General features: G+C 52.7%; 1 protein-coding gene and 1 long non-coding RNA gene across 13 annotated transcripts in view; one reads left to right on the top strand and one right to left on the bottom strand.

Moving 5' to 3' along the window:
• RAP1GAP2 (RAP1 GTPase activating protein 2) overlaps positions 1-13,016 on the top strand; it is a 225,711-nt gene extending 212,695 nt beyond the window's left edge. For 11 of the 12 annotated variants that reach the window (XM_045487735.1, XM_045487740.1, XM_045487743.1 and 8 more), the window contains 7 exons: positions 708-829; positions 3,147-3,260; positions 3,492-3,609; positions 4,111-4,237; positions 7,286-7,362; positions 7,774-7,812; positions 8,743-13,016. In XM_045487735.1, coding sequence (XP_045343691.1) covers positions 708-829; positions 3,147-3,260; positions 3,492-3,609; positions 4,111-4,237; positions 7,286-7,362; positions 7,774-7,782 — 567 coding nt within the window. In that variant the 3' untranslated portion in view covers positions 7,783-7,812; positions 8,743-13,016. The remainder of the gene's footprint in view (positions 1-707; positions 830-3,146; positions 3,261-3,491; positions 3,610-4,110; positions 4,238-7,285; positions 7,363-7,773; positions 7,813-8,742) is intronic. The other variant, XR_006714770.1, reaches the window with a different exon arrangement.
• LOC123603185 lies at positions 12,814-14,062 on the bottom strand. The gene is made up of 2 exons (XR_006714771.1): positions 13,911-14,062; positions 12,814-13,821 (listed from the first exon to the last, which is right to left on the bottom strand). It is a non-coding gene; the product is annotated as an uncharacterized LOC123603185 (long non-coding RNA).
• Between the last annotated feature and the right edge of the window lie 1,085 nt (positions 14,063-15,147).

The raw sequence follows: 15,147 nt of genomic DNA, 5'->3' as shown, positions 1-15,147 counted from the left end.
CTCTAAAGGATGACTGCAGTCCCTGCTCCTCAGTCTCCCACCCCTTGCTGCTCCCCCCTGCATGCGGCTGAAGCAGAGCCACATTCTCGGCAGTTCCCTTGGCCTGTGGGTGCCTGTGGATCTGGTTCTGCCGCTCTCATTCTGTCTTGTTACTGAGACACTCAGCTTGGACCCAGTTACTGTGAGGAATGGATGGAGAGTCAGAGCCGTGGGTTCTTGTCCTTGTCCTTATGGTGATTTGCTGTGTGACCCTAGCCCAGTCCCCTCACCCCTAGGCTCCTCAGCTTCCTCACTGGTAAAGCTAGCAGTTGGACCAGGTCATTCCCCGGGCTCTCTCAGCTTCCTGGTTCTCAGTCTGTGACCCCATGAATCATCCTGACCTTCTCAATGTGCTGGGCTCTCCTTATCATGGCCCTGACCCCTTGTTCCTCCAAGAATTGTGGTCTTTGGTGATTATTACCTGGGGCCACAAGGTCTGGCTTAAGAACACAGGAAAATGGGCTGCAAATGGCTTGAGTCTTGGGGTCTCAGCTCCTGTTACATAGATCCTCACCTTCCCAGCTGTCTTGCTGTTTTGTGGGATCCCCTCCAGATTGGTTGGGGGTTGCACAAGCTATTTGTAGACCAGAGATGGGTGGGGGGTGAAGGGAAGGAGACTGGGGTCTGGGGTGGGCCATGAACACTCATTTTGGTGGTTTCATCGGCAGCCTCCAGTGGCGGCGGCAGCAGCCGTGAAAAACCAGTCGCGGAGCCCCATCAAGCGGCGGTCGGGACTCTTCCCCCGTCTACACACAGGCACTGAAGGCCAAGGCGACGGCCGGACACGATGGTAACTGTCCAGTGAGGGGTTTGTGGGTCCTTCCACTGCTGCAGCTGCCAGATGGCCAACCTCAGGGAGGGCTTTGCGCTGCTTCGGGAGACCGCTTCCTTCTAACCTTGGTCCCCACTTCAGGCACCTGTCTCACTCTGCTGTGTCCACTGAGGCAGATTTGGCCAGTCTCTGTGTGGGACCTTCCAGAATTGTCCGTGTCACATTTGGACCCAAACTAGAAATGTTGCTTGGATTCTTTTCTTTCTTTGCCTCCTTTTCCAAAGCTCACTCAAATGTTCCCTCTTATGGAAGGCTTCCCTGCCAAGACAGTTAATTAACTTTCCTTAGGCTTCTAGAATGTTTCCTGTCTTTTTAAAAGCAGCTCTTATACTGCGTGGTATTAACCTGTTCTTGCTCATTGTCTTTCTGATCCTTTAATGGTGAGCCCATTTGCCCTTTAATTCAGCAAGTAACATGTCTTGAGTGCTTGCTACACGCTGGGGTCAGTGCTCCAGCAAGAGCTACAGGAGGCACAAACCTGCCTTCCAGAAGCTTACAGTCTTGTGAGGGAAAAGGAGGCATTTAGGTTGTCTGCCTATCACCCCGAATGGTGACCCCAGGACCCGAGCTTGGGCATGCAGGATGAGGGGTGGGTTTACAGAGGGGGATGAAAAAACCTGTTTGGAACCAGTACATGTGAGAGTCCTTGTGGCCTGCCCAGCAGAGAAGTGCAGAATTCTGAGTGGTCAGGATGAAAGTCTTAAGCTTAGGAGAGAGGCCTTGACCGCAGAAGGGAGTCAAAGATGGATCAATGAATATGGCCACTCAGGGGGGTGTATAGAATGCCTGGGGGACACCAGCATTTAAGGGCAAGGGGAGAAAGGGAGGGAAGATGAGGGAGAGAAAGCCCGGAGGGGAGGGATTGCAGGAGGGAGAGTCCACAGTGTCAATGTGCAGAGAAGCCCTGCACTGTGACCCGAACCCCTGCCTGGGTGGACAATTAGGAGGTCATTAGCAACCTCATTAAAAGGGCATTGAGACATTCATGCTTCTTGGGTGGCTATAATCAAAGAGACACATAATAAGAAGTATTGGAGAGGATATGGAGAAACTAGAATCCCCAGGCATTGCTGGTAGGGATGTAAACTAATGCACCTGCTTTGTAAAATAGCTTGGCAGTTCTTCAGAGAGTTAAACTTGGGGTTATCATCTGACTCGGCCGTTCCACTCCTAGGTAGAGACTCCAGAGAAAGAATACACACATCCACATAAAAACCAGCACACAGATGTTCCTGGCTATTCGTAATAGCTCAAGGTGGATAAATAAAATGTGGTATATCCATCAATGGGATGCTTTTTTTTGCAATGAAAAGGAGTTGAACCACTGATACGTGCTACAACTTAGTTAACCTCGAAAAGACTATGCTAAGGGAAAGAAGCCAGTCACAAAACACAACACGTTGTGTGATTCCGTCTCTATGACACGTCTGGAAGAGGCGAATCCATAGAAACAGAAAGTAGATTAGTTGGTCGCCAGGGGCTGGGGGGAGGGGGGAATGGGGAGTGATTAGGAGTGGGTCTGGAGTTGCTTTATGGGGGTCTCAAATGTTCTAAACTTAGATCGTGGTGATGGTTGTACAACTCTGTGAATATGCTAAAAACCACTGAATTACACACTTTAAGTGGGTGAATTGTACGTGGATGGTATCTCAGTAAGGTTGCTGTAAAAATAAAAGTGCATTGAGGACGAGACCAGCTTGTCCCCAACAGGGGGCGCAGTAGAAACCGTGGGTGTCAGTACAAGGTCTTTGTTAAACTATAGGAGAAGGAAGCCCTCGGGCCCACCTTGTCACATGGATCCAGGGAGCTCATATTGTGGTCTGTGTGAAGGGTGTCCCCTGGACTTATGCACGGTGACCCTGCCCACACTGCCAAGGAGTCCATGTGCACTGGGTTATTTGCCTGCTGTGGGAGTGGATGTTGTAGACCTCACTCCATCCCGCCTGTGACCTGTTCTTGACTTAGAGCTCTGCCAAGGTGAGATGGCCAGCAAAAGTGGGGAGTGGACTTGGGCTCAGGAGGATCAGCGAGTTCTCTTGCTTGATACCACTTGGCTCATCCAAGAGCCTAGAATAGCCTGATGCAGCAGAAAACCCCACTGTCCGTTGCTGTCTGAGTGGGGCTCAGGGAAGTGGCGGCTGTGCGCTGGTAGGCGTGCTGTGACCCCTCAGGCCCTATGGGGCTGAGAGCCTTTGGCTGTCCTAGGCCTGGGGGTGGGGTGGAGGCTTAGGGGCCAGTCCCATGGCCTCACCCCTCTTCATTCTTGTTTCCTTAGTGACAGTGCATCCAGCAACCCCAAGACCCCGGATGGTGCACACTCTTCTCAAGAGATAAAGTCTGAGGCCTCATCCAATCCCAGCTCTCCGGAAATCTGCCCCAACAAGGAGAAGTAAGAGAGTGAGGGTGGGGGAAGGGCTGACTTTAGCCACTTGGAGCCCTGGAATATGCTCTCTGCTGACAGCCAGCATTTTTGCCTTGAGAATTCTCTGGAAACGTGAAAGGCAACAGGCAGGGGCATGGGGAGGCACTGGCGGGCCAGCTCAGTCTCTGCCAGGTCTGCCCTGCCGGTGAAGGGGGTCTCGCTGAGTGACCGGGGCCTGCCCCACTCCTGTTCCCACAGGCCCTTCATAAAGTTGAAGGAGAACGGCCGAGCCAACATCTCCCGCTCCTCCTCCAGCACCAGCAGCTTCAGCAGCACGGCGGGGGAGGGCGAGGCTATGGAGGAGTGTGACAGCGGGGTAGGTGTACCTCCATCCCGCCCTGGGGAGCAGGGTGGGGCGCCCTGGGCCCAGCCAGACACCCGCTGTATGCATTAAACTAACTGCTGTGGGAAGAGCCCCACCCAGGCCCTGTGGGTAAAAAGGAAGGTAGGGAAGCAAGAGGTGGGCCAGTCAGCCGTCTCTGCTCTCTGGGAGCAGTGGCTGGGGGGGGCGGGGGGGGGCCTCCGCAGAGTGGCACCGGAGCGTCAGCAGGGGGCCGGAGGCTGCACTGAATGGTGTGTGTCCGTGCCATGGGGCTCCTGGCTGGAGAGGAGAGAGCCGGTGCTCTGTGTGGCCAGGCCATGGGCACTTTGGGGGCAGGGTTAGGGGCGGCAGAAAGAGCAGGTCCAAGTATGCCAGTGGGAGGCAGTGACCGCCCTGAGCTTGCTGGGGACCTGTGGCAGGCCTGCCATGGCGCGGGTCACCCTGTGGTGCCGCTGAGGACGGAGCTGGCCCTGCTCACCCAGTCTCTCTCCCCAGAGCAGCCAGCCGTCCACAACCTCACCCTTCAAGCAGGAGGTGTTTGTGTACAGCCCGTCCCCGAGCAGCGAAAGCCCCAGCCTGGGGGCGGCCGCCACCCCCATCATCATGAGCCGGAGTCCTACAGGTCAGTGACGTCTGGGCACGTGCACCATGAGGCTGGCGGGGGGAGGGGGCAGGGGCTGTGTCCTGACCACTGTTCGTGGGCGTGAGCCCCAGCCACGCTCAGTCAGGCGGTTTCCGCTTCGGCCGCAAAGGGTGAGGCCCTTGAGCTCTGCTAACCCGCTTCATCTGTTCATCAGCCTTAAGACACCTGTGTTCTTATTGTCTCCTTACTTGTGGGGAAACTGAGGCTCTGAAAGTGCAGTGATTTTTTTTAGTAGAGAAGTTGGGATTTGAAAGCCGAGGCTCTCTTGCCCCACTCCCGTTACTGATGCCGGGTGCCTCTGCCACGCTGTGACCTTGACAGTGCAAGGTTACGGAGCGGGAGGAGTGTGACAGGCGGAGGGGACCGCACATGGTTCCTTGGGCTGCGGTTCATCTAGGGGACAGGTGTGAGAGGAGACGGCACATAGGGTGCCAGGCTGCGGCTTCCATGGAGACCCTGGCAAGGAGCTGGGTGTCATCCTGCTGGCGAGGGGAGCCTTGGAGGGTCTTAAGTGGAGCAGTGCCTTCTGGACTAGCGAAAGACTGTTCTGGTGGCCGCAGCTGGCCGAGCAGACAGGATTGGTGGGGAGTGGGCGCAGAGAGAGAGATCAGCAAGGGGTCACAGTGGGCAGTGAGGGGTGGCTGGGCTGTGGATCAGGGGTGTCTGGAGAAATGGGAGAAGGATGTGGGTTCAAGATGCTGATGGCAGAGTCTGCTTGGGATTCTCTCTCTCCCTCTCTGCCCCCACCCCCCTTGTGTTTGCTCTCTTGCTGTCTCGAAATAAATAAATAAACAAACTTAAAAAACAAACAACCATTAAAAAGAAAAGAACTGTTAACCTCAATGTTTGTTAAATAACAGGAATAAAACAATAGTAAGAGGTTCTCAACCGGGGGGCACTCTTGCCTCCCCAGAGCATATTTAACGATATTGAGACGTTTCTGATTTTCAGGATTGTGGGAGGAGAGTGTGCTGCTAGCATCCAGGGGGTAGAGGTCAGGGATACTACTAAACATCCTACAAAGTACAGGGGCAGCACCCCCCCCCCCCGCCCCCGCCAAGAATTATCTGGCCCCAAATGTCAATGAGTTGAGGCTGAGAAACGCTAGTCAAGTGATAGAAACACAGAAAGAGCTGGTTCATGTGCTTGCTCTAGTCCTGCCCCCTGTGCCGGGCCACTGCAGAGCCCGGTTCTTATCCTGGTTGTGGCATGGATAGGCCCATCTCTCTGAGCCTCAGTTTCCTCATCTGTAAAGTGGGTAGTAATACAGATACTCTGATTTTTTAAAAAATGACGCTTAATGAAATATTGAAGGAATGAATGAAACAATCTGTAACCAAGCCTGGCTCCTACTTGGTATTAGGTACATATCAAAATAAAGTTTTGAGTAATGGGAGGGTTAGAGTGTCTGCCACTTGCCGAAGGTCACCCAGGGCAGAAGGGGACCTCGAATGGGCCTGGTAACTCCATCTCCTCTTAACGTACCACACGGTATGTTGCCCTTAACCCCCTTCCCCGGCGCATTATGTAACCCCAGGGCTACTTCCTACTCCCAGCCTCGCAGAAGTTGTGCTGGGGATCTGCAGGACCAGGGTCAGTTTGCAGAGATCTGGAAACTGTTTTGAACTGTTTGGCTGCGCCTGGGGAGTGACGGCGCCAGGGGGAGGGAGGTGCCCTTGGAGGACCTGACTTCCAGGCTTCTGTAGTCTCAGATGCCCCGACTGTTGGTCATGTCACACCTGGGCTCCCTGGGACCCTGAGAGGGGACTGGCAGGTCATAGTGACAGGTACTCATGGTGCTGGGTGGGACCCCTTGATTCGAAGTACCAGAAATAAGTCAGCAGCCTCTGAGTGGAGGGTACTGACTTGCCGATTCCCTGGGCCAGAGGAAAACCACAAAGCCAAGTGGCCCTCCTGCCAGCAGCGTGCTGGGAAATGTTTAACAACTGGCTCTCCTGCTGTACACACACACACACACACACACACACACACACACACACACATGTTTACTATAAACTTTACTGATACAGAGGATCTGAAGCACACAATTTATAAATAATAATCTTTATTATAAATCCCATATTCTTACTGATATTTGTCTAACCTTGGTATCTGTTGGCAACTAAAAGTTGCTGATGACCAACAGGTGTAGTTCTGACATGAATGATTGATATTTTGTCAGTGACACGTGCAACCTCTTTGCTGAATCAGATACCAGTTTTCAGATACTGGAAGGGTACGGACTCGGTTTTTGGCGCTGCTTATAATGTAATGGCTACAGACACAATGCATTTTCACATTTGATATTTTCGCGATTTCTCAGGGGAAGCCTAGACAACAAAACAATAAGTCAAGCCCTGGTTTTGTAGCATTTGCTGATTTCTGTGGTGTAAATGCTCCTGCCGTGGCTGATCTCAGGCTAGCAGTGAGCTGCGGAGTTGGGAAGGAGCACCAGACAGGCGCCGTGGACATAAATAGCCCGAGGAGAGTAGATCGTAATAAAATGCAGAGAAATAATTGGGAAGCGATGACTTCTGAGTGTTTATTACCTTTTGTAAAAAAATGTTTATTTATTTTTGGGGGGGGAGGGGCAGAGAGAGAGGGACACAGAATCCCAAGCAGGCCCTGTGCTGTCAGCGCAGAGCCCCACATGAGGCTCGAGCTCACGAACAGTGAGATCATGACCTGAGCCGAGACCGAGAGTCTGATGCTTAATCGACTGAGTCACCCAGTCACTAAACAGGTGCCCCTATTTAGTACCTTTGACGAATATAATTTATGGAATTGTAAGCTTATATAGTTTGATTTTTAAAAAAATGACTGGGTTTACCAACTAGCTTGCATTTCTGAAAACTTATAAAGAGTTGGCTTTGACAAATTGCTGCAAGTCAGTCCTCTCGGGGGAGGGAGGAGGCCCTGCTCCTGCCCCCACCCCCACCCCCCGGGCGGCACCCCCGCCCCAGACACACAGCCCTGGTGACCTCTACAGTCTCACCGTCTTTTCACGGACGCTTCGGTTTTTCCTAGATACCAAAAGCAGAAACTCCCCGAGGTCAAACCTGAAATTCCGCTTTGATAAGCTCAGCCATGCCAGCTCTAGTGCGGTAAGAATCCGGGGGGGGGGGGGGGGGGGGGGTGAGGGTAGTGGGCGGAGCCTCCCGCATCCCGCATTCCAACCTCCTCCAAAACTCAGCTGTCCTTTCCGGGGGCCCGGGGAAGGGGGTGCCTCACATATCACAGGGGGTGGGGAGGAAAACTCTGGTCAGATCTAGGGGTGACGCTGCGGTCCCTGCATGGTGCAGGCATCAGCCTGGGGGGTGCCAGCCACCTCTGCCACACCTCCTGTGTTAGAGTCATACCCTTGGACACACACAGGTGTGAGCTGGGAAATGCTGGCTCCTGGGGCCTCATGCCCCTTCCTGAGCTCACCAGGGAGTTGAGAGCTGGGTGCACAGAAGCTGGAGATTATGTTGTCTAGTTATTTAAAACTCTTATATGGGTTTCTCTTGAAACAGGGTCACTAATGTGAAAGAGGATTCCTTCGCTTGTCAAAGGTGGGTCGAGTGTTTGTCCTGCTTTGGCCACGTGGCAAAGTGTGTCCACTCTAAGACCAGGGAACTAGTGGCCTGATAACCTGAGAATGGCCAAAGAGATCCTGACAGCTGGAGAGGGCCGGTCGCTTCTTCCCCGAAGCTTCTGTGATGGGGCGCAGGTCTGGATGCGGAGGATTGCAGGTGGCCTCCGGTGTGGCTGGGGAGAGTTTCCTGATAGGATTGGGCCAGGCTTACCCAGTTGGTCTCCCTGCCCTGGGAGGAGCCTGGTTCCATCAGGCAGGGGGCCCGTAGCCCAGAGCAGACCTCCCTGCCCTGGACGGGGGATTCTGCAATTTGCCCCCCTTGCCTCCCTGTTCTTGGCAGCCTTTCTCTCCTTGTGTCTTTGGCCAGGGCTCTGGGCTGAAATGTGTCCCCCCATCATGTTCAGAGGTGCCCTAGCCCCCTAAACACTGTACTGGAGGACCCCGGGGAGGACTTCCGTTCTAGCTGTGTGGTTTTCAGCAGAGCGGGGCATGGGTCCAGTTTGACAACACTGAGGCCTGACCTCCTGCTGGTAAAGTTACTGGAGACCCATTTGAATGCCCGTTCCTCTTCCTGCCATGGGGCTCCCGGGGACAGGGGGTGTGAGTCACAGCTGGAACCAAGGCGGGGTGGGGGCACAGCTCCTCTCACTTTATATAAACCTGATCTATGAAAAGGCAGAAGGGACCGTGGGAATTCTGATGCTCACCTTTACCCCCCGTCGTGTACATCCGATGCCTCTGTTCATCAAGTCCGTGTTTATGCCCAACTTTTCAGGCTGCGTAACCTCCGGTCCCCTTGTGTTTGGCCCATCCTGTCACAAGCACATCAGTGGGCTATAGCCTTGGGCGCACGCTCCCTCTTCCTTACCCACCGTTTGGTCACCATCTCCCTCCTTCTCTCCTCCAGGGAAGCCCCGATTCTGTCTTGGAGAAGGCTCCTGTTCCAGCAGTTTGGGGGTGCCATCCACTACTCTGACCGTCACAGTCCTGCTGCCCCACCGGCCACCTGCCCACCAGACCAGTTATCTGTCCCAGTGTCCCGATCTGGCCACTGTCCTGCCTGTCCCCTTGCCGAGGCACCCTGCAAGCACTTCCCCTTCTCCAGACAAGGCCTCGTTCCTCCGGGCTCCCCCTGCGCCTGACTGCCCCATGTGATGTGTGTCTGGGTCCTTCGTCATCTTGTTTTGTCCGTAGAGGAAAGAATCGGGCAAGGGAGGGAATGTGGGTCCTAGGGACTTGGTCACAGACAGGAGAGGCAGAGAGGGTGGTGAGGTGGGGGGCGGAGGCCACCGGTGGGAAGCCGCACCCGGAGAGGGGCAGCACTGGATGTGACAGGTGCGGTGAATACACGTAGTCGTGGCGGAGGGACCACTTTCCCGGGAACAGAGATTTGTAGCAGCCCTCCAAGGTGTCCTGATCGAAACCAGCTGTGTTGCCCCCACAACTGTGTGCTTCTGTGCTAGAAACTTCTTCCTTGCCCACTTGCTGACATCAGGCCCGGCGCCGCCTCTGTCCCTGCTGCCGTCAGCTGACCGAGACTGAGCTGGGCGTGCGTGAGGTGGCGCCGTGCTCTTCCTCAGCGGCAGCCCGGTGGCCGTTGCTGTGGGAGAAGCCCCGTGCCTACGTCTCCGCTCGGGGCAGGTTTTTTCCCCAAGAAGGGGCGGGCAGCCCGGAGCGGGAAGGAATTCGGGGAGAGCAAGCTGGCAAGTCGCGCTCTGGGGCCTTGGCTGCGGAGGACCTTGGGGCCACGGGCTGGGCTGGGTCTCTGCTGGCTGTAGAGGCTTGTGGAAGAGTTACTTCAGCCCACCGCCTGGGGCAGAGCCGGGGAGGCGACATGGGGCACGAGCTGTTAGGCTTGGCCAGGCCCGGGTGTGGGCACAGAATGTAGGTGTGAGGGAAGGGGCGACGTCCTTCTGCAGCTTGTCCTCCTGGCATCTGCGGGGGGCCCAGGGCTACCTTGGGGGCTCTTCCCAGCTGCTGTGCCCTCTGGCCATGTTGACGCTTGGTCCCCCAATCTTCTTCAGTCACGACTCTGCAGGCAGTGGTCCCGTTGGTGAGATTTGTACCGCCTGGGCCCCCGGGGGGTGCACTTCAGACGCTGCCTGCCCCCTGCCCGCTCGGGCGGAGCCAGCCCACTCTCAGGAGCGGCCCCATATTCGTGGTTCTTGCCCTTCCCTGTCTGCGGTGCGAAAGGTCGTTTCCGCTGACTGGCCCTGCTGGGGGTTAAGGCGGGTGTGAAGTAAAACGAGTAAAACATGGAGTCTGAGGAGCAGAGCCTCGGAGGTGCTACGGCTTCAAGTGCACGTTGGGACACAGGACAGCCAGGGCGACTCAGGCTGGCTTCCTACTTCAATGAGCAGACGACAAGGATTTCTACCAGATGTTTTCTTTGCGGTGGGATCTGGGCCTATTCCCAAGTCAAAGCAGCCCCAAGTCAATGTTCTACTTGTTTTTGACCGATGCCACAATTCCCCTGTTGCTTCTGCCATCAGAGCAAAACCTTGACCCTTCGTCTCTCACTCATGTGGACGTTGTCGGGTCCTGTTTGCAAGCTGGGCGGGCCTCTCCCCTCACACTCTGGGAAACGTGTTTACTTAAAGTACTAGTCCGGTAAAATTTCTTCTAGTGAGAAGGTCAACAAATGTCTGTGTAGCTTTTATTAAAAGTCACTGTAGCGGCACCCGCTGCTGGCACGAGGTCTGCGGATTCTGGCAGCATTTTGTTGGCTGAGTTTCTGAAGGATCTTGGAAGGTCAAGCTGCATTTAAAAAAAAAAAAAACGATTCCAGGTTCTGGTTCGCTTCTCTGGATAGCTGGTATTTACAGCTGCTTGGTGGTTATGCTGTGTTGTGTTGTGGTCTGGGGGTCCTTTGGAGTTTCCAGGTTGTCCCCACCCTGTCCTACTTGGGAACCTCATACCCGCCTTCCTCCACTGCTCTGGCTGCTGCTCCTGCAGCCCCCACTGCCTGGGAGGGCTTTGTCCCTGCCTCTGAGCCAGTGGCCAGGAAGGTGGGGCGTGTCCAGGGGAACAGAGGCATAGGTGTGCTCCCTACGAAGCAGGCCTGAGAAGTGGTTCTCTGCCTTCTTATGTTACTAGGGGTATGTTGGACTGGATCCAAAATGTCCTTCCTCTGGGTCCTGTCTTACCTTCTCTAGAAAGCCCATCCTGTGGCTTCTAGAGTATACATGACCAGCCCCGCTGAGGTCCTAGGGCTGAGGGGGAGGAGGAGAGCAGGGAGTGGGCAGTCTTAACCTCATCCCTGTAGACCGTGGGGCAGGCAGCGCGGGTTCCTGGAGGCTCCTTCCCCCATATTCTCCTGCATCTGCTTGGCCCAAAACTTCCTTTCATTGCTGCGCCCGGTCTTGGGGCTCAAAGATTTGCTCAAGTCTCATTGGTCCCTGTGACCAGACTAATTCTGACGGTGCTCATGCTGGTATTCGAGGTGCTCTGCTTGTGATCTGGACACAGGAGAGGTGTTTCCTGGACACCTCTCTGCTTCTGGGAACTGCCTGACTCATGGGAGAAATGATATTTGTCAGGCTCTGTAGGGTATCCATTTGCCTCTGCTCAGTTGATGCTTAAAAGCAGAGGCAGAAAGAGCTTGAGAGAGAAGATCTTAGCTAGAGTTTCTAATGAATGGAAAATGATGAATGAGTGAAAAATGAATGAAAAACATTCTGTGGTTCAGCTTCGTTGGCATCATCTCTGTGTCCCAGCCTTCGGGCCCCTTTTGACATCTAATCCATCCAGATCATCATCCAGCCGAGAAACCTCAGCCCCCGTGGGGAAGTAACTCGGTGGAGATCACACAACCAGCGAGTGGCAAAGCTGGGATTAGAACCCATGACCCAGGGCCCTTTCGTCTGCTCCACCTACATGGTCCCTTCAACAAGTGGCTGCATTTGCTGGGGCACTGAGTTTTGGAGGAGCCTTGCTGATGCCTGGGCATTGGTTGGGAGCTGTCAGCAGTCAGGGTGGGGCCTCAGTCTCTGTTCTTTTCATCAGGAGGGATAGTCTCTCAGTTTTTCAGTGAGGGCCCTGGGGTTTTGGATGCAACTTGAGCAGAGAAAACCTGGAGGGCAAGAGATTTTTAGTGGACTTTTCCGGGTAACGTCCATTCTTCAACTGCCCTGTAGGGGTGGGGGCCAGGGCAGAGATGGAGTTAACTAACGCTCAGTTTCCGCCCCTCCCCCCCACCTTAAGTTAAGGAAAATGGTAGAAGAAAACTCTCCTATTCTCCCCGACCCTTAAACAAAGGTGGTTAATAAAAATGTAGGCTCATGTGACGAGGTGGGATGAGAGCCACCGTCACTTCTTACCCTGGCTGTTTAAAGTGCCAATGCAAACACTACCTTCTTCATTTGATTCTGAGTCAACAGAGACAGGTCGTCGTGGGGGATAGTCAGGGGTCAAGTAGGTGGCTGGCAGGGACCCACCCGTACAGCCATGCTTGGGACCCCACGGCTTCTCCCCAGATCTTTAGCTCCCTTTCTCAAAAGTGAGGGTGGGTCAGTGGAGTTTGCCAAGGCTGCGAAGGAGCATTCTATAAGCCCTGATATCTGTTTTTACCACTAGCCCCTTGCCCACCCCAACCCCACATCTCCTTCCTTTCAGCTGGCCCATCTGCCCCTTTGGGAGGAAGGAGACCACCCGCACTAGGGCCAAGGACAGTGGAGCCCTGCCTAGTGAGAGGCTGTTGGGGCAGTGGCTCTGTCCTGTGCCTTACCAGCCCTGGAGAGAGGGTGTTTGTCTGAAAGACTGGAATTTAAATGCCATCATCTTTGATTTTGTGATATTTCCACTTGGAACGGTCAGTTCCTCCTTCCCACTCCTTAGCATGTATGCCAACTCTCCCCTGTCATGGGCGTTCCCCTTCTGCGCTCCAGCCCGGGGATTGCTGGTGTTCTAGTGTGAAGAGATTCCTTTGTGTGATAGAACCTCAGAAGTGTAGCTTGGAAATGATCCATGTGATGATGACTTTTCTTTCTTTCCTCTTGAGGAGGTGATTCGTAGACCCCGACTGCCTATGTAATGTAAATAATGTACATTTAATTTATTGCTATGGTAGCACATTGTATTTGTTAATGTATAAAACAAATTCTAAAAGGTTGACAAATGTATATTTTGTTGCTTAAATGTGTCTTTGCAGAAATTGACAATAAATAACATATTTTGTGTCCATCATTGTTCAGACTTCTTTGCTTGGGGCCCCGAGCCCTGAGCATCGTCATTCATCAGAGCTTGAATACTGGCAACCCGCGGGGCATATCTGGCCTGTAGATGTATTAGTTTGGCCTGAAACGTGTTTTTAAAATACTTGAATTCGTTGCCAATGTTTAGAAAACAGTTGATGTTTAGACCACAATTAAAGTGAAAAAACAAAAAACCCAACCTAGAAATTTCATATAAAATGTAAATTTTCTGCTTCTCATAAAAACCAGTTGTTGGATCTTCCTAGGAGTGCCACAAAATTGGTCAGCACTCCTTAGTGGCTACCCCTTTGGTGAGACCTGAGGCCCTGCAGTCCCCACCATTCTCTGTTGTTTACACCTGGAACGTTCCATTCATCCCTGTTTGCTCGGCCCCTGAAGGCATCTGAGTTTGAGACCCCTGCTATCCACTGATTTGTCTCCGTTCTGCAGTTTTCTTCCTTCTGCTCACTATTTTTCTACAGTCCCAATTTACCTCTTCAAGGATTCCTTTATGATTAAATGCCCTCTCTCTTCTCCACCTTTGACTCCCAAAGGGCCATGCTATTATGTACGTTTTGCTCTCAGTGTTTGGATATAGGTTTAGAAGTAATATCAGTATCTTTTGTATCTTAAGAAATTTGAAGGCAGGGAACAGGCCTTTTATCTGCTGGGACTTGGTTGTGTGATCTTGGGCAAGTGACTTCTCTGCGTTTGCATTTTCTTTTGTGTGTTATCAGAAAAATAACCCACAAGCAAAGCATGAGGATGAAGTCAATTCATAATGGGGAAAGAACCTTGAAAAAAAATGGCAAGTGTTATTCAAGCACGAGGTTCAATAATAATTGTTATTATAATAGCAGTAGATGACTCACTGGAGGCTTACCGTGAGCTGAGTGTTTTACGTGTGCACTCAGTCCTATAACATGACTGCTGGTTCCTAAAAATCACAATGCTGGGGCACCTGGGTGGCTCAGGTTGATTAAGTGTCCGACTTTGGCCCAGGTTGTGATCTCGCAGTTCACGGGATTGAGCCCTGTGTTGGGCCTGGAGCCTGCTTCAGATTCTGTCTCCCTCTCTCTGCTCCTTCCCAGCTTGCGCTCCGTCTCTTCAAAAATAAACATTAAAAAAAAAAAAAAAAAGATGATTGGAGAGGTCCTTCAAAAAAAAAAATAAACATTAAAAAAATAAAAATCACAAGGCTAAGCAAAAACTATGCAAGCACAAGGCTTATGGAAAATGGGGCTAGGGACCCAACACTCAAGCACTTTGTCAGTGATACATAAAAAGGAGGTTGATGAAAATGGTAGCAAAGGTTTACATATGTTAAATGATTAAGAAATCAATACTACAATAAATACAGCTTTTTACTTTGAAACAGACCTGAAGTAGTTTGATTGTGGAGTCAGGCACTGGAAGGACCGCCGCGTGTGGGTTATGGTGGAGGCGGAATGAGAGTTTTCTGCAGTCGGACCGACAGTGGGAACACCAGATGTGTCTGGGTGTGGCTCCCAACACATGGTTCGCCAGGGTAGCTGGCAGCTGTGAGGTGGGTGCTGAGTGATTTGTGCGTTCCCATGCAGCTTGACTCAGCTGGGCGTGGTTTTCTCGGTTCACCTAGTATTTCTCATGGATGAGTTAGTTGTGTAATCAAATGTGAAGTTTGTGTTACACTCGAATTTTCCCCATGATATATCTATCAATTGCATTGGACCAAATTTCCATTTGCAAAACAAGTGTCAGCAGCAGAATGAACTGTATGATCTCATTTAGACATCCAGGCAACCCGTTCAGGCAGGCATATTATTATTATCATCCCCATTTCACTTAAAGAATCAGAATCATATTTCAGTTTGGAATCTAAATTTGATGCAGATTTAATGGATGTGCTGACGTCAACCTGAAGGCAAGTTTTGGACTGTGGGGTTCTAGATGCACAGGGATGCACCCGGGAGAGTATGTTCCAGCTCTCTGGTGTCCCTGCCCAGCTTGGAGTCCGCATCTGCTGTCCTGGAATCCGCATCTGCCGCTTCCCGGGCTGCTGTCGTCACGCCTTTGCCGTGTGGCGCCTCATCCGAGCCCTGGGTCTCAGAGTTTAGCTTCTGTGGAGACCCTATGGCTGC

This window comes from Leopardus geoffroyi, chromosome E1 (assembly GCF_018350155.1).
Source record: "Leopardus geoffroyi isolate Oge1 chromosome E1, O.geoffroyi_Oge1_pat1.0, whole genome shotgun sequence".
In the NCBI taxonomy this organism is placed as follows: domain Eukaryota; kingdom Metazoa; phylum Chordata; class Mammalia; order Carnivora; family Felidae; genus Leopardus; species Leopardus geoffroyi.
The sequence above is the reverse complement of the archived record's forward strand: the minus strand, read 5'-3'. Positions and strand labels throughout refer to the sequence as shown.